The sequence below is a fragment of the Dipodomys spectabilis genome, unplaced genomic scaffold, assembly GCF_019054845.1.
Source record: "Dipodomys spectabilis isolate Male_0828 unplaced genomic scaffold, ASM1905484v1 ptg000085l, whole genome shotgun sequence".
Classification (NCBI taxonomy): domain Eukaryota; kingdom Metazoa; phylum Chordata; class Mammalia; order Rodentia; family Heteromyidae; genus Dipodomys; species Dipodomys spectabilis.
The window spans coordinates 232501-251538 of NW_024870762.1; the positions used below are offsets into that span (position 1 = coordinate 232501).

Genomic DNA, 19038 nt, shown 5'->3' on the forward strand with positions numbered 1-19038 from the left:
TAGTCAATGACAGTAGGGGGTGCTCATATTAGGGGCAGATATGCAGAGACATCCCTCAGCATAAAGAAAGATTCACACATTAAAAAAAAAAAAAAAAAAAGCAGACGTAATGACTAGCGGGTGCCAGTGGAACATGCTCCAGGACTACCTTTGCTAGCTCTGTCTTTTAAAATGAAAGTGTTCATGCGCTCATGTTCTTTTGCTTTCCAAGACAGATAATGCCTAATGTGTTTTAGAAAATTTCACATAAAGAATGAAAAGGTTTAAGGTCTACTTTTTAAAGTTATAGACTTCATTTACCTAGAACAGTTATGGCTAAGAAACACCCTATATTCTAATGACATTGCCAATGAGACATTTCTGTTTTATTGATGAAACATTCTGTGGAGGAAAAAGATTCTGTCATCATCCACCTAAATGCATCTTGGTGAGTCCAGTGTCTTGCAGGCTGAGAAATTTCAACAGTATGTTGTCTCCATGCCAAAACACATGAAGAAAAATCACCACGCTTCTCAAAAGTCAAAGTTGAATCACAGCCTTGATACTTTTTGCCTCCTCCCTGTATTAAGTCCTGTAATTTTGCATACCTACTTGCAGAGGAAAAAAAAACATGCATCGATTTGTTGCTGAAGATGTTACTGTTAGTTTGCTCTTATGTAAGATGCCAAGGATATAACTGACCACTTGATAATGAGCTCTGTGCCCCACGGTGTGTTTTGACTGGACATTGTAAGAACAGGTCATTCAGCATGCAGGCATGAGAGAGTGGTTCACAGGCTCGCCATAGCAGTAGAAGAGAAAGGATCTCAGCGTGGACCATGAAGAAAGATCTCGGAGGAACCAAACTATTTACAAAGAAAAAAAAACCTCACAATATGGGTGCCATTAGCTGACATCATCGTAGCTGGTTCCATGAAAACATGTTGAAGATCAAGGAGTCCCTTGTAACAAGAGAGACAGTGCAGCACCAAGAGTTTACTGTTTTCTGTAGCAGAGATGAAAGACTCAGTGTTCAAAGCCTGCATCATGTCATGTGCATCTTTAAAGGCCTATGTTACAGGTGGTGGTTTGTAAAGGCTGAGAAGGTCCAGGGCTCTTCAGACCACCAGCAGATTCTGGGCTGCCAGGCAGGCCTGAAGAACACATGGGAACCAGTAATCTTCGAGCACAAAGACATTCCAAGAAAGAAATGGAAAGGAGGAGGCTACCATGCTTGATAAGAAATGTACTCATTACCTTGCCCATGTAATTGTAACCCCTCTGTACAGTATTTTCACAATAAAAAAATAAAAATTTAAAAAAAATGAAAGAAATGGAAGGAGAGTCCTAGAGGATTTTCAGTGGGTACTAAACATTAGCTGGGGAATTACACAAGATATGTAGAAGACACGGAGTGTGTATCTGGTGTTCTATAATAGTGCTCAGAGTACATACATGGTGTTCTATAGCAGCACACGAAGTGTACTTCTGGTGTTCAAGGGATGGTTTCTCATCATCTGAGGTACCAGATGCCAGGTAGACTGTTTGCCAGATTGCAGATGCGGCATACCCAGACCTTCTTTATGAACATATACCTTGACTCACTTTTAGTGTAATAAAATAGGAAGAAAATATTAAAGATGATTGGATTCTATTACAGTTATCTTGTCATACCAGTGAGCTGAGATTCCTAGATTAAAAGGTAAATACTAGCTAGATACTTGCATCATGAAGTATTTCAATTGTACCATCTCTGCAGTGTTGGTAAGATCGCTACCGTACGAGTCATCTCATATGGATGCAGGTCACCATGTTGACATTCAGATTGTTCTCTCTCTTCCTCCAGTGTGTTGGCAGGCTACAACAGTACCATCTTTGCATACGGACAGACGGGCAGTGGTAAGACATTCACCATCACGGGTGGGGCCGAGCGCTACAGCGACAGAGGCATCATCCCAAGGACGCTATCCTACATCTTTGAGCAATTACAGAAGGTACAGAGTGAAGCTCGTTTTGTATTTGATATATTCAGCACACATTTACTGTGGCCAGGAAATGTGCTAGGACATTATATCATATTGTAACTACACGAAAAAGTATCACTGCCTAATAACTCTGGCCTTTACATTTAAGGAAAGGTTAGGATTTTGCTGGAGAAGTAGAAATTAAGGTTCTTCCTATTCACTTAAAAGGCTGCTGCTACTTCAGCAAAGTCTCCGGTTCCATATCATACACACCCATGGAGCTTAAAAGAGCAGATGACACCTTTTTACCAGCTCAGACCTTATTAATAGCTGGAGTTTCTCAACAAGAAACTGTGGCAGAGCCTTTTACCACACTAGGCCTTTCTTGTAGCCATTAAAGCATTTAGAAAGGATTTTGTGGTAGCTTTTAAGAAGCCAGAGGAGTTTATCAGAGAACAAACCTTGCTATGATGAACATGATTATTATAAAGAGGAGTTCTCCAGCTGCATTAGATCTGCCATTCCTCAAGGGTTTCTATATGCCCAGTGTTTTATCACTATCTAACACATAACACAACCAACAAAGTCAGTATCCTATTCTATAGTTTGGAAAGCTGAGCCTCTGGTTAAAGATTGCCTTTTAGGTCCATAAAAAAACAGTGAATCTGTCGCTCAGTCCTGGGATTGAGCTGGTCTGTCAAACCAAACCCAGTGCATGTTGCCATACTCATATACTGTCTCCACAGCTCAGGCTCGCTTTGTTTTCTTGGTTGTCTTTAAACAAATGCTCTCGGATGAGGCACTTAACCTTGTGGAAGCAGGGACTTTTCAGCATCTCTTCTAGCTCCAGCAATTCCTGGGTTGCACATACTCTTTATAACAAATGTCCTAACTAGGTCATTTAACAAAAAAAAGTCACTCCAAAAAGTCCTCTTTCTGTAGGTTATTTGCATTTTGAGTTGCAAAGATGAGAAGAAATCGCTGAGATCTGCATAATTCTAATTGCCATCCATAAAGTAGCAATTATCCATTAGTTCAGCTCATCTCTCGCCAGCTCAAACGTGCCAGCTCTGCAAGCCAGAGAATGTGGAAGGGAAAGGGGCGCGGATGACGGAGGGTCCGTGGCCAAAGCTCTTCTTTTCAGTTGCTCATTTATTTCTGACGTTACCTGTTCGACTCTCACATTTCACAAAGTCAGAGTATAATTTGGGGTAGTTTTTATTACTGTGGCCTACTAGGAAAGCCTGTGGTCTTGGGACTATCAATGGAGTTGCTGTAGACTGACCTGGTTCTGACAAAGTGTACCGTGGCTGCCTGTGGCCTGCATCTTTTGGATGTGCTGGGAGGGGCACACAGCGTGTGAAGGAGCAGATGCACAGTGCACGACAGTGCATGACTGTTATTACCACAGCCGTGTGTATTCATACATGTGCGTGTGCCAAAGTGATCCCCGACCACTTTCAGATAAGCCTTTGAAACTCTCAGAACAAATGAAGCCAACTTCTCTAATTCAGTTGAACTTCCTAACATAGAGCTCTGGACATGGAAATATCTCCCAAGAACTTCTCACCCATGAGGTTTATTGTTAGAGTTCCCATATGGAGCAGTCCCAAGTAACCCCCTGGACTTGGAGAAAAATGATTGGCAATGTACAGCCGAAGTAACCTGTGAAAGGACCTAGATCTTCCTAAAACACAGTATATTTACTTACTTATTTTCAGTCATGAGCTTTTTCACTCAAGGCTAGCGCTCTACCACTTTGAGCTACAGAGCTACTTCCACTTTTCTCCTGAGTAGCTGAGATTACAGGCATGAGCCACCAGTGCCCAGCCAACCTGCTTATTTTAACTGCATTGGACAGTCACTGGAGCTCTCTTCAAGACATTTGACTTGTGCAAAGCCTTTAATTCAAGGTAAATTAAGAGCCCAGTGCCTATGGGTCCTGAAATGCCTGTGAGGGCGAGAAGAGCAAATTGTCACTGCTTTTTTAAGAGAAGAGAATTGAACACATTCATTTTAGGAATCACTGCTTATTATTTTTTGAGTGTTATGAGGTTCACACTTGTTTGGGGAGCAAAAGAGAAAAGTGTCTGCAGGAAACATGTGTGTTACATTACAGTCTGGCAAGCAAGACACCGGAAAGGAGTAGTAAGGAAAGGTAGCTTTGCTCTGTGGATTTTGAGTGTGTATGCCAGTAAAAGTCCAGAAAAACCCAGGCTAGAGGAGCCAGAGGCCTTACCCCTCTCATCTCAAGGAGAAGACCTGATGTCGTCTCAACTCCTTGTAGTTTATTCTAGTTCCTGGAAGAAGGTTGCTCGACTGCAGACCGACATATAAGTTGGCTGTTCTTTCTGTTGTTCTCTTTCTGTCCTTTTGGGTTCGCATACTTCATCCTCCACTTGGAGTCTTGTAGACTTAGTAATTAAAAACACCACCAACAGCAATAATAATAGCAGCAGGAGCAACAGTGGTTCACTGGCACCTGTTGTAGGCCACACACCTCGGGTAAGATTTCAAATTCAGGGCCTCATTTCTCTGTCACAGTAATTCTGCGAGATCAGGATTATTACTCCCTGGTGTGTGCTCACGGTGAAGAACTGAATGAAGATCATGTGCTGGACCACACAGTAGAAATATTCAGTGTCCAAACACAAGTTTGTCTGATGCTAAGAAGAGCTCAGAAACTGTTTGCTGAAGTGGCAAACCATAATTTCTGGGGACTAGTTCAAATATGTTCAGATAACTGTTAGAAATACATGGGCTTCAGGAGGACATGGAGTCCTAGGGAAGGGAACCTGAGATCCTTGAGCCCCAAAAGCTTTCAGGGAAGAGTGGAGTGTGGTTATCAACCACGGCACAGATTTCCCTGGAATGTTCCATGGCGTGTGTGTGTGGGAGACACTGAATTATACCAACAGCCACACAGAATCTGTCCTGTGTTCATTGTCTCTCATACCTGTACTAAAGCAAGCTGCAAGCCAGAGCCGTGTAGATCTGATGAAATCACGAAGAGCCCTCCTAGCAGTAGAATTTCCAGTGCTGGGCTGAGCATCTGTGGTCATCTTCACAGAACACCACCACATGGAGGTTCAGCCACAGCTTGAATGCTCAGGGTAGTCACATGTGAGCAAAGAATTGCCTCCACATTGTTTTTATGAAGGCACTATCATCTGTATTGGTATAGTTTGAGCCATTTGAGGACCAAAGAATAATTCATTTTCAACTAAAAAGACATAGGAGTTTATTCATTTCTTACTTTAATGGGAAGGAAAACCGAGGCCTAAGCATGAAAACTAGGCCTTGACTAGACTAGCAGTTTAGTTTTTGGAAGTTCTGGGGTTTGAACTCATAGCATTATGCTTGCCAGGAAGATGCTCTAGACTCCTGAATCATACTTCCTGTTGGATTTTAGTTTTTGATTTTCAAGCCACCATCCTCTTCCTGGTTTCCATGACTTGGTCCTTTCTCCTTCTAAATGGATTGTGTTGTCTGTGAGTTGAGGCCAGTAAGGACTGTTCCCGGTCATTATCTCCTCCCACGCCTGCCAGCCTTCTGGCCGGAAGACTTGAATGTGTTCTGCCTTTGTGCATAGCATGATAACATTTTCAGAAATAGAAGTGGTGGTATTTGGGTAAGAACAAAAAGACACTATTATAGGATGTTTTGTGTAGAAAACTGAACTTGGAGTTTTCTGAAGAGCTGAAAGAGAATACCTGCTATGTTGCACCTTGCAGAGATCAGGTCCCTTTTGTCTGTTAGCAGAAGTGAGAGTAAGAATGATAACCTTGACTTTTAGACTCGTCTGCTTGAAGCCCATCTCATCTCAGCCTTGAGAAGAGCATATACCTTTTATCTAACCAGGAGCTGAGTATTCCCTGACTCTCCCCCTTGGGACAAAACCAAAGTAAAAATAAATAAATAAAACAGTAAACAAAAGATAGGCAGTGAACTCTTGTCTGATGGAGCAAAGCCAATTTTTTTGTCTCTTGGAACTTACTTTCATTATTTTCTATTTATGTCATCAGAAAAGTATTTTTTATTAGAAAAGTAAAAAAAAGGAATTATGATTGAAGATGGAAACTATTTTGCTACTGAAGTTTTGGAACCAAAGTAATGATCTACTTTCTTTTACAAATAGTCTATTCACAGAATGTAAGTTTGTTTTTCTCTAACTTTTTGGGGGGGTCTGGAAAGTAAAAGATGGTGTGTTATACAGTTCTGCAACCAAGTTGGCTCATTGTAAGTGTCTATTGACATTTTATGTATAATGTGGAACCAATAAAAAAAATAACAGACTGAAGTTACTTGTAATCGTGGGTGTTGGCCATTAAAAAAAAGCTTCATGCATATGGTAATGGCAACTTGAAAGTGTCACGAACTGAAAATGTAAACCATATAAAAGTCAAGAGGAAAGGAGAGAATCTATGAAGACATTGCATGGATAAGCGTGTTCATCTTTCTCTAAAAGCAGAATTGTTATTTATAGTCATTAAATAATCTCTCTCTCTCTTTTCTAATCAGGACAGCAGCAAAATATACACAACACACATTTCCTACTTGGAAATCTACAATGAGTGTGGTTACGATCTATTGGATCCAAGACATGAAGCCTCCAGATTGGAAGACCTGCCGTGAGTAGCCCAACAACAAAGAATGGGGGGAAATTGCTTTCAGATGTTTCCCCTTCAATTGTTTTCTCTGAAACACTGTATGCTTCTGTTCTCAATCATAATTAGCAAAATCTTGGATAACAGAATTTCTCTGTAAAATATAGTGGTTATTTTTTCTGTTATGTCAAATGGACAGTAGTGAGAGAAACTAAAATTTTTTTGAAACCCCTTTCTTGGGGGAAAAATGTCCTTTGGAGTTGGCATAAGTACAGCACGAGGACTCTGAGAACATTCTGGGTGCATTGACCATTGATGAGATAGGACACTGTTACTCTACCCCTCTCCACAAACCCCAGGAATTCCTCTAATTGTGGCCTTTCTCTGGAGAAAAGTATGTCAATTAGAGTTTGAGAATATGAATGAGGAGAGAAATTGAAAATTTTCCCAAATCCTTCCCTTCTGTCATTAGCATCAACACTCATAATCATTTCTGATTATCACTCAGCTGGATTGTTATTAATCAGTTAGATTGACACTGAAATAGAAATAGTCCTCAAAGCTTATCTTCTAAGGGAGTAAGCCACCCTACCCTCATTTATTAACATTTCTCACTGCTTGTTTCAGTATCTGCCTCAATTAGACATATTAATTGGTAAGATCTTCATATATCAAAAGTTGCCTATGGCCAAGAAAAAAAAGGTTTTTTAATATCCTTATTAACTATTCTGCAATCATTGAGAAAAAATTATATCAATCCTCTGTAAGAAAGGTCAACAATAAAAAGAAAGATCAACAACCAGTTATTTTAATTTGCAAAAGATAAGAAGAAATAATTTCTAATCTTTGTACTCTATATTTTTCCCATTAGTGTTGGCTGAGTTTTTGCATATCATTTCTTTTATGCTTACAACATTTGTGAGAGCAAGTTGGGAAATGAACTTGTTATTTTGGATTCTAAATACTTGCAGAAGAATAAAGAGGAAAGAAAGAGCTCCCAGGGAAGATAATGACTTTAAAAACTGTTAGAATAAACATTATGGAGAATGGAAAAAGTTCTTCCACAAGAAGGATGTGATATGAGACACGGGTATGTGCCTGAGAAGGCTGTGTGTTGAGGATGCTGTGGTCCCAATATCCCACTGCAATGCCCGTGTGGAGACCTCGTTACCAATGTGACCTATCAGGAGCTGGGGCCTGTGGGATGTGAAATGTGATTGGCTCATGAAGGTGGAGCCGCCCTAAGTAGAGTCAGTGCCCAAGGGAATTCGTTTGTGCCTTCCATCACGTAGAGGATGCCAGGAGAAATCAGAGTCTGCAATCTGAAAGGTGGCTGTCACAGATCTGACCTAGCTGTACTGGTGCCCTGATCTTGCCAGCTTCAAGAGCGTATGAGAGACACATTTCTAGCCTTTTGTTTGTTTGTTTAATCACATGCCAAGGTTATATTTTGTTTCAGCCCATTGGACTGAAACAAGGTTCATTGGAAAAACCCAATGGAGGCCTTTTCTGGAAGGACTTGAATGACAGACTTTTTGTGTGAGATTGGTCTTTATTCTTAATTCGCTTTCTAGCTCCAATCTGTCCTACATATCTCTAGACTAAATCTTGTTTGAAATTGCTTTCCGTGAGTCCCTCCTAATCTCAACAGCCTGAAGACTAACTCTAACCCAGGTAGAAGAGTTTGGCTCAGACTAGCATGGAGAGGGAGAAAAGAACCCAAGAAATATGGAAAGAAGCAAACAAAATAAACAAACCTTGGATTCGGTTGAATTTGAAAAGAAAGCTGAATCGGGGAAGATGGGACTCTCCTCACTGTGCTGATTGAGGAGACTTTCCCAGAGTTGCACAACTAATTGGTTAGCAGTAGAGTAAGCATTAAAATCTCCATATTTGCACTTCTATGCTAGCACAGCAAAAGAGACGTCACAATTTTTACACTGAGGCTGTGAATATTAAGAAGTTAGTTTAAAAGGTCAGAAACCTTGAGTGGATGATGATGATGATGGTGATGATGATGGTGGTGATGATGATGATGATGATGACGACTTGCATATAACTTTGGTGTCTATGAACATCATGCTGATGTTTATATGGATACTAAATTTCTCAGAGGTACAATTACACAGTTTGGTAATGACCCCATTGCCTATTTCAGGGTAAATCTTTAATAATTTTTAAAATTATCTATTAAACTGATGCTTTGAAAATGAGAGAGGACGGGCTGGGAAGGTGGCTCAGTGGTAGAGCGCTTGCCTTGCATGCATGAGGCCCTGGGTTCAATTCCTCAGCACCACATAAGCAAAAAGAAAAAAGCCGGAAGTGGCGCTGTGGCTCAAGTGGTAGAGCGCTAGCCTTGAGTTGAAGCGCTGAGGGACAGTGCCCAGGCCCAGAGTTCAGGCCCCACAACCGGATCCCCCCCAAAAGAAAAGAAAAGAAAAGAAAATGAGAGAGGAGAGGGAGAAGAACAGGGGCTGAGTTCTATTCATCTGAATCTAACTGGCATGATTAGATACTGCATAACTATGGGCAGAAGGGAGGAGGAAAAAAAGCCACTGGACTTGTAACATAAAGAGTACTTGATTGATGGTCAGGAAATTTAGATTCCAGTCTCGGCTATAATCTTTGATAAATGCTTTCATTTCTCTGTGTTTTTCTCTGTCTATAAAAGACAAGCATTGGATTAAATAATACTTAGTGGCCTTCCAGCCTCCAATGTCTGGAGTTAAAAGTATTAGTGATCTTCACAGGGAAAGACTTATTTGGTGACTTTTCTTTGCTTAAAAAATGAAAATCAGAAGGAATTCAGATACTTCCTGACGTTCCACTCTTGGAAAAGAACAGGGACAGCGCCTTAATTCACTCTGTGTTCTCAGCGTGCTTGCTACTTAGTAGATATTCTTGGTGTTCATCTCTAAAAATGTGACCAGCTTTTCTTCTCACACTGCACAACACACACACACACACACTGTCTGATGGATGTTCTTTTTTTTATTGTGAAAGTACTGTACAGAGGAGTTACAATTACATGGGCAAGATAATGAGTACATTTCTTATCAAGCATTGTAGCCTTCTCCTTTGTTTCCCCTTCCCATCCCATCCTCCCCCCCTTCCTCCCCGCCCCCCCCCCCCGCCTCCCCACTCAACCCTCCTCCCCCCATGGATGTTCTTATATTTTGAACTGTAATTGTGTGATAGGCAATCCCATTAAAATAAAAATATATTAATAAATGGGATTCTCACATCTATGACTATCACTAATTTACTTCAGATGTATTTTACACTTTGAAATCCCAGAGCATCTCAAAACTTGTAGAGTCCTCTGGTCTGGGGAAAATGGGATTTGACTGCTGTTGAGTCTGCTAGGTTTTAGGGAGTGGGTAGAATGATTTTCCTTTTACTAAGATGATAAAGAATGAAATGAAATGTGACTTTTGCTGTTCCCGGATTGGATTAAGAGCATGCTCTGTTAATCTGATTTCACACAGTCTAGATCTGGGACAAGCTCTAACTCCAAAATCCTATCTCTCTAGTTCATTGATTTCATTGTTAGCAGCTAGAATGTCCCAAACCCTCTGAATGCTTTGCAAAAATAGTTGACAAAGTATCTTTTGGCTTCTCTTCCCTAGCAACCATTCATTAAAGGGATAACAGCAGTATACACATTTGATTCCTTTTGCATTTCAATAACAGTTTAACAGTGGGAAATTGCAGTATTCTTATACTGGACCTAGTTGTATAAAATTAAGTGCAAGGTCATTTCAGTATTGGATGATAACAGTCATCAGCAACAGCTTCTTTTCCATTGTTTGATGTAGCTTCCTCAAATATTACCTTCAGGACATTTTATCTTTTCTTTTTCTCTTCCATCTTAATGGGTTTTCCCTTTCTCTTGTTTTAGACGTTTTGTTCATACACTGCATGTGGATGTTGTATATATAAGGTCAGACTAAAGTCCATTGCTTCTTTGCAAATGTTGCTGTATCATTGAGTAAATGTGGGAAATACTGACGTAGAAATTAGCAATCAAAAATGATTAGCCCAAACCCTGCCAAGATGAAATTTATAATTGAATTATAGCTATTACAGAAACTGAATTCATAATTTAAAAGCTCTCCAAGAAAAAATTTCCAGGCCAGGATAGTTTAAGAGAATTCTACCAGACCGATCTTTTTCAAGAAATAGAAAAGAAAATACTTAATAAGTCATTCTATGAAGATAGCATAGCCCTGATACCAAAACCAGACCAAAAGTACCCCAAATGTATCTAAGACAATAACAACAAATGTACTACAGACTAATAGTAGGCCCATACATTCTCAAAAAGGCCAGACATCCATAATCCTAACTACTCAAGAGACTGAGACCTGAGGATAGTGCTTTGGCTAATCCCAGAAGAAAAGTCCTGAAGACTATCTCCAATTAGCTAGCCAAAAGCTTGACTGGAGGTATGGCTCAAGTGGTAGAGCACCAGCAAGAGCATAAGGCCTTGAGTTCAAATGCATATGTGCACACATTTTTAGCAGACATTGCCAGTTGGATACAAAAATGCAAAAATCAAGTATATATCACAACCAAATTGGACTTATTACAGATTGCAAAGCTAGGTCAATATTTGAAAAATCCATCAGTGTCATCTCTACATCTACAGGCCCAAGAAGAAAATTATATTAAGTTTGGGGAAAGAAGAGTTGACATTCATTCATGATAGAAACCTCAATGAGGATAGAGGAGCATGGTCTCAACTTGTTAAAGAGCATCTGCAAACTTGTACAGCTGATGTCCCATGTAACTGTGTCACTAAGATCAGGAGCAAGGCAAGAATGACCACTTGTGCCATTCCTATTCAACAGAGACTGGAAATACTTGCCATTGCAATAAAGTAAGAACAGGAAATAAGGCATATATGTCAGGATGAAAGAAGGAAAACCACCTGCTCACTCACCCAGGAAGGGAAGATCAGTTACCACTGAACTTTGATTGTGTTCAATCCAATTACTGTGTCATAAAAATAGCAAGCTTCCTGTGTGTGTGTGTGTGTGTGTGTGTGTGTGTGTGGCCAGCACCAGTTATCCTCGAACAGATGATTAAATATAGACGTCAGTATCCTTGAATGTGTCCCAATGTGCAGTGCCTGGCTACTTTGACATCTCCTTCTATGGAGTGCTCACCATTCAAACTTAACAGACATGGTCAAATACTGTTAGGTTGAGTCTTGCTTGCCTTCCTTCAATCATGGTTGAATGACTGCAGTAGAGGTAGAGTATGGTTTTTGTTTTGTTGTTTGGGTTTTTTTCCTTCCTGTTCCCCCTCCCCTATTTGTAAAGGTGTATAGCTGATGTTCATTAAGAGAGTAAGGACTTAGAACTGTGTCACTCGGGCTGGGAAGTTGGTTCAGTGGTATAGTGCTTGTCTTGCATGCATAAGGCCCTGGGTTCGATTCCTCAGCACCATATAAGCAGAAAAAAATCTGGAAGTGGCACTGTGGCTCACGTGGTAGGGCACTAGCCTTGAGCTGAAGAGCTGAAGGACAGTGCCCAGGCCCAGAGTTCAGCCCCCACAACCAACGGGGGGAAAAAATTGTGCCACTTATGGGAGGAAACCCTATCTGAGAAAGCACATTGTTTTACATACCCTCCTTTGGGTCCTCTGCTGGAAAAGTAGAATTAAGTCTCAATAATGCCTTTTTAATTGTATCCTCCCGTGTTATAGATGTGGGACTGTACTGTTTCATACATTTGTGAGTGTAAAATACTATGTATCTGCTTTATGATATATAGTCGTGATTGCTTTATCAGAGCTGTTTTTTAGTGATGTTACTCAAGAATGTTTCTTTCCAGATGATGATTGAGAAGCTAAGAAAACAATGGTGCCAAGTTAAAAAAAGAAAGCCATACCTCTATGCAAATGATATAATCTGCATAAATAGTCTAATGCATGTACATTCTTTTCTGAAAAAAAGAAGCAGAAAGAATACTTTCTATCTCATTCAGTAAGACCATCATTATCCAAATCACAGAAAGCAGTTAACATACTAGAAGAAAAAGACCACTAGAGTCCATTACAGTGTTAATGTGATTTGAAACTCCTCAGCGAAGTATCCATAAATCAAATCCAACCGTGATTAAAAGAATTTTGTACTATAACCAAGTGGGATTTATTGCACAGATGTAGGAATGATTCAGCATTCAAAAACCAATTACTGTAATCTGTTGTCCAATATACTAAAGAAGAAAACTCATAAGACCCTATCAATAAGATGAAAAAAAAAAACCACACTAGACAGAATCCAGCATCCATTCATGATAAATACTCTCAGCAAACTAGGAAAAGAGGGAGATTTTCTCTACCCGATATAGAATATCTACAAAACACATATCATTAGCATCATGCTTAATGGCAAGAAGCTACATGCTGTAGGGGTACAATGGATTGGGACAGTGTGATATTAGCAAGAGAACTGACAAATACATCTGTGGAACAGAGCAATGGGCCTAGAAGAGGACCCATACAAACCTCCATCTGGTCTTTGACAAAGGGGTGCTAGCACTTCAATGGAAAGGAGACTGTATTTTCCACAGATAGTAGAAACTTCATGCAATATGTGCATACATGTGAAAAAATTAGTATAAACACAGACCTTCTACCTTTAGAAAACTAAACTTGAAATAAGACATAGATGTAAATATGGGTTGTTTCTTTTTGTCTTTTCTTTTTCTGCTTCTGGGGATCAAACCCAGGGTGTTGCGCTTGCTAGGCAAGTACTTTGCGACTGAGCTACATCCCAGCCCCATAGATGTGAATGTACAATATATATAAACCTTATGGACAACAGCATGGGAGATGATCTAGGTGACCTTGAATTTGACAATAAATTTTTAAATTTAACACCAAAAGCATGATCCATGAAAGAAAAAGAAAAGGATACACTGTACTGTATTGAACATAAGTTTTTCTGTACTGTGAAGACACTGTTAAGAGACTAAAAAGTTAAGTGACAAGCTGAGAGGAATTAACTATCAGATACCTCTGATGAAGGATTTATAACCAAACTATACAAAGAATCCTTAGAACACAACCACAAGAAAACAATTCAGTTTAAAGTTGGGCAAAATCCGCCAAGAGACATTTCATTAGAACCAACATACAGATTGGAAAATACACCTATGCAGAGTAAGCCAACATTATCTGTCACTAGAGAATGGCAATAAATGGGAAATCTCACTGCCAGGGTCCTTGTGGCTAGTAGAGCTCTTGTTGAGAAAAACTGGACAGTAGAGACAGGGTTTTTCTACATTATTTCTTACTGCTATAATCCATAATTATATTAAAATAAGATTTATAGAGAGAGACATAGACACACGTGTATATTAAATCTATTCTACATTTAGTACTTTAAAATAAAAACAGAACCTCTACTTTTGAAAGTGTCTTATGTCACGTGCCATAAGAAAAACAGTCTAACTGTTGGTCTTCACTCTAGAGAAAATAGTCACCCTACTTCAGTACAATTTTAGTTTTTCTAAATAAGGAAGCATCTCCCATTGAGGATCCCAATGACTGTCGTAGCTATTACTGTAAAAGAATAAGTGAGCTTCAGCATCCAGTATTGGAATCCTGGCTGTGTTGTGGGCTGTTCTTGTTTTTGTTCTTGTTTTTGTTTTTGCTTTTGATCATTTGTCATCCCAAAGGAAAAAAAAAATCGCCAGATGCTGAGTTTAAATCAGTACAGAAAGTATGGCTAAAGGGTTGCGGGAATTACAGGAAAGATGGCTGCATAGGCTCTGTCCCTATGGCTTACAATCTAGTCACATGAATTTACCCACAGAGTCAGCATTCACCGAGCCCCAGCTCTGTTCCAGGTATCATGCTAGGCACCTAATGTCCTAACTGAGTCTCTGCTCTTCTTGGAACTCAGGGTGGAGTCGTTAAAACTCGTATAAGACTGTACCAGGTAGAATACAAAAAACTGCATTTTACAAAACTGACAACAAATAGCAAGGACTTGAAGAGGAAAGGAATTACAAGAGTGCAGGGGATCGGGAAACACCTACAGAAGAGATGGCACGTGGCATAGTCCTTCGGTGAAGGGGCAGGACGTGGAGCAGGGTAGCGTGGCATTTGTGTGGAGACAAAGACAGGGAAATGGAAGAGCTTGGAGCTTGTTCCGTGATAGTTCATAGACCTGTCTGGAGCCCTGAGTGGGAACAGGTATGAGCAGGAAGGCGGAAATAGTGTGAAGGCAAGGACGTGGAGGCCCAGTGCAGCCTCTGGAGATCTTTATTCAGAGTCATGCATGAATGGCATGGCCACTTTGGAACTGCCATAGATGGACAGGAGCTAGAAAACTGTGGAAGTATGAAGGGCATCTGGTGACAATGGGAGTTATAAAAGGAAGGCAAAGCCAGGCACCAGTGGCTCACGCCTGTCATCCTAGCTACTCAGGAGGCTGAGATCTGAGGATTGCAGTTCAAAGCCAGCCCTGGCAGGAAAGTCCGTGAGACTCTTATCTCCAATGAACCACTAGAAAACTGGAAGTGGCGCTGTGGCTCAAGTGGTAAAGCACTTGCCTTGAGCTGAAGAGCTGAGCAAATGCCCAAGCCCAGAGTTCAAGCCCCATGACCAACAAAAAAAAAAAAAAAAAAGGAAGGTGAAAGCCAAGTGCCCATTGCTCACCCTTGCAATCCTAGCTACTCGGGAAGCTGAGGACTGAGGACCACTGTCGAAGCCAGTCTGGGCAGGAAAGTCCATGAGACTCTTATCTCCAATAAACCACTCAGAAAAGGCCAGAAGTGATGCTGTGGCTCACCTGATAAGATCATTAGACTCAAGTGAAAAGAAGATCCAGAACAAGCCCCAGAGATTAGGAAAAATAAAAAAGGAAATCAAAGTTTGAAGATACCATAATGGAGTGGCTTAAAATGAACCATAGAGGGCTGGGAAGGTGGCTCAGTGGTAGAGCACTTGCCTTGCACGCCTGAGGCCCTAGGTTCACTCCCTCAGCACCACATATGCAGAAAAAGCTGGAGGTGGCGCTGTGGCTCAAGTGGTAGAGCGCTAGCCTTGACCTGAAGAGCTGAGGGACAGCGCCCAGGCCCAGTTCAAGCCCCACAACTGACAAAAAAAAAAAAAAAAAAAAAAGGTAAATTAACTATGGAGTACAAAATCCACCTGGGAACCTGGGGAAATTGCTCAACATGCAAATCATAGTCTCCACCTCCGGAAAATGCAGATGTATTTGAGTACACCTTCCAGCTAATTTTTTAGAGCTTTTTTTCTTTTTTGGCATTAGACCCAAGCTTGCTTTGTTTGGCTCACACATTCTGTGCTTAATATTTCAAAATTTAGTGCTGGGCATGATGAATCATGCCTATAATCCTAGTTACTAAGGAGGTCTAAGTAGGAGGATCATGGTCTGAGACTGATCCAGACCCTGTGTGGAAACAAAAAAAAAAAAAATGCTAAGAAGCAGAAGGACTAGAGCTGTGTCTCAAGTGGTAGAGAACTTGGCTAGGGTTCTGCCAGGCTGTGGGTTTCCCCTTTGCACAAAATCTTACAGCCATGTGTCTGCCCCACCCTCGCATTTTGTTCTAGAAGCTGCGTCTGAGCTGGGCCCTAGCTACAGCTCCTTACAGTGAGAGTGTTTCAAGCTCTGTTACAATGGGATCATTTTTTTTTTTTTGTTTCAAAGCTGGAGAAAGTAAGAACCATCCGTAAAAGTCTCTCTCCTCAAGTTGCTTTCTTCCTTGGCCCCTTCTCTCCCTCTCCCTCTAGCACATCAGTAACTATTTCCTGAGTTCTGAGTCCACCACTTGGTTCTGACTATAATTTTTATGGGCTTGAAAGAAAGCTTTATTAGCGTTTCTTATATAAACATCCTACTTCCAAGATGGAAACCCACCAAACTATTTATTTGATTCTTTTTGAATGGGCCTGTGAATAGTTTTCCCTACAAAATGTTTCTAAAATGTTTAGATTTCAAGCAAAAAAAAAAAAAAAATCACTGATAGCCCCGACTTGGATATGTAAGTGGAAAAGTTCTGTTAAGTATACCCAGCCTGCTTAATGATGGGGAAGAAACAAGCTTTGTGTTTTCTCTGTAAACAGAGAATCTTTTCCATTTGGCTACGTGGTAGGAATTTGTAGGCTCTTTTTAGCTTACTGGAAGACATAGGAAGAACAATAGCCAAGTTCTTACTCTCAATTAATGGAAGCCAACAATGAAAGAGCCCTCCCCACCCTGAACACGGGCTCCCCAACATTCCAACGGACCCAGGGTGTCCACAATGAGTACCTAGCAGAAAAAGACATATCAGAGAAGGCAGACACGTTTAAACGTAATTCCCTCCCCACCCCACCCCCACTTTATTTACTTGTCTAAAACCCCCAGAGACAAGAAATCAGATAATAGTGAGAAAAACATGGATTACAAATTCATACAGTTGGGTTACCAAAGACAGTTAAAAGTTACATGAAGAAAAGCTAGGTGCATGTGAATAAAAAAAATTGTATTTCGATCTAAATGACACAGCTGGGCAAATACCTAGATGCAAATGTGTTCTGCAGCAGCCATAGCTGTAGGAGAAAAAAAAAGTAGGCTCACCAAAAGCTGTTGGTGCTGCGTAGCAAGCGTGTTCCACCTATGCCTGTAAGTATTCTACGTTAATACCATCCTTGATCAGTTACCTGCTTAGGTTGACCAACAATTGATCACATAGTTAGCATTCCATTTTTGCTCAGTTTCTCCTCTTTCTATGTTCAGTAAGGCAGTAGCTAGAAATATGACAGGTCCTTCCTGTTACAAGCATTGTTTTAATCTTGCAATTATATGAAACCCCATGGAACCTCGTGGGGGTTTAGTTAGATCCTAAGTCCCTAGCTATGGGCCCACCAGCCAGCAGCACAGTCAATGAGAGGTGAGCTTCCTGCAGAAAGACGGGCGTCTTATAGTTCCAGTACCTTTGTTCTCCATAGGTGCAGCGCCTCTGTGCCTTCCCCCCTGACCAGTGACATTAGTAACCTCTTCCTTCAGGTCTGAGATGAGATGGGAAGAAAGGAAGACAAAGAAACCAGAAACCTCCTCCCTAGGTGTCTACCTTCGTAGTCATTAAAGATGAAGAAAGTATCCCTAAGACTTGGTGACAAGCCAGAATCACCTGGAGCCTTTTACAAAATCTGACACCTAGACAGTGCCACAGGCCAGTCAAGTCTTAGGGAGTGTGTGTGTGTGTGTGTGTGTGTGTGTGTGTGTGTGTGTGTGTTAAGGTAGTGCCTGTGGAACATGGACAACATGAGACAATACAGTTATCAAATGTAGCCCAGTGGCTGAGCACCAGCCTCTTTTCTTAGGGCTCAGCTTCAGGTTGGGGCTGAGGTTAGTTCCTGCTGAGCCCCCTTCCTGCTCTGAACTTGCATGTGAGAAGCTATTACGTCTGTCTGGATCTCCCAACATGTACCATAGCTGACTTGGCTCCAGAGTTGAGAATTCTTTGACTTCATGCTAAAAAAAGACAGAACTCTCTTCCTTTGTCACGGTTAGTGTCCTCACTGTATCATTTATCTCGTGTTTTGTTTTTTATCATCCAATAGCACTTGATGTCTTTTACCATTAACAGGGGAAAATATTCAGACCCTCAATTTGTGGATTGAGAAAGGATTTGGACTTCTATGTGCCCGGGGATTTCATTGAGCCAAACGTTTTTTTGGGGCACTTCAGAAGGATCAGGATGGAAATGACTTTTAAAGAAATAAAGGAGTTTCCTAAAAATAGAACCTAACTCATCCATTTCAATTAAAAATGCCTTCATATTTTCCAAACATTTTTTCTGAACTCTTAAGCATTTTAAATAAGCTCACTTATGAGTCTTCTTTAAAAATAAATAAATTGCACTTGTTTTCCATCTCTGTGGGCATTGTTGAAGGAGACAAAAAGGAGCCCTGAATTCAGCAAATGTGTCATTATTAGTGACACATTGATCACAGCTGAGCTGGAAGAGCAACATTTTCTTACAGCAATTAGTGTTTTAAGTGCTCACAAATTACAGATGAAAGGCTAGGTAACTCCTTGCAAAACAGAAGGATGCCAACATTAGAGTATTGGGGGGGGGGGGGAATCTTCATTGTGTAGCTATCCTAACTAAGTTTTTCTAAGGAGAAAACTAACACATGTCCATTTGCTTTTCTTCTGAAGTTGTGCTGGTTGATGCCCACCTTTTCTAATCACTATCGACTCCAAATGTTTTACTTAAGCCAGCGATACTCTTGGGCAATATCGGTGAACAAAAAGCAAAACAACAAAACAAAACAAAAAACCTTCCCTTCTGTAACAGTTCTTTGAAAATTAAGAAGTCAAACACTCAAGAAGGAAAGTGTGGTGACGTCAGGGCTGCCATCTGGAGGCCTGTGGAGCAGAGCCTGGTGATGCCGACGGCATTCTGTGTGGTTTCAGGATGTCCTAAAAGGACTGAAAGGAGAACACCAACACAGCC

The 19038-nt window shown here is 40.8% G+C and overlaps 1 protein-coding gene across 1 annotated transcript in view; it reads left to right on the forward strand.

Annotated features, from left to right (window-relative positions):
- The first annotated feature begins 1707 nt into the window (after positions 1-1707).
- Positions 1708-19038, forward strand: part of LOC122111137 (kinesin-like protein KIF6) — a 52997-nt gene continuing 35666 nt past the window's right edge. Inside the window, exons 1-3 of the mRNA XM_042683872.1 lie at positions 1708-1757; positions 1826-1973; positions 6465-6574. Coding sequence (XP_042539806.1) covers positions 1708-1757; positions 1826-1973; positions 6465-6574 — 308 coding nt within the window. The remainder of the gene's footprint in view (positions 1758-1825; positions 1974-6464; positions 6575-19038) is intronic.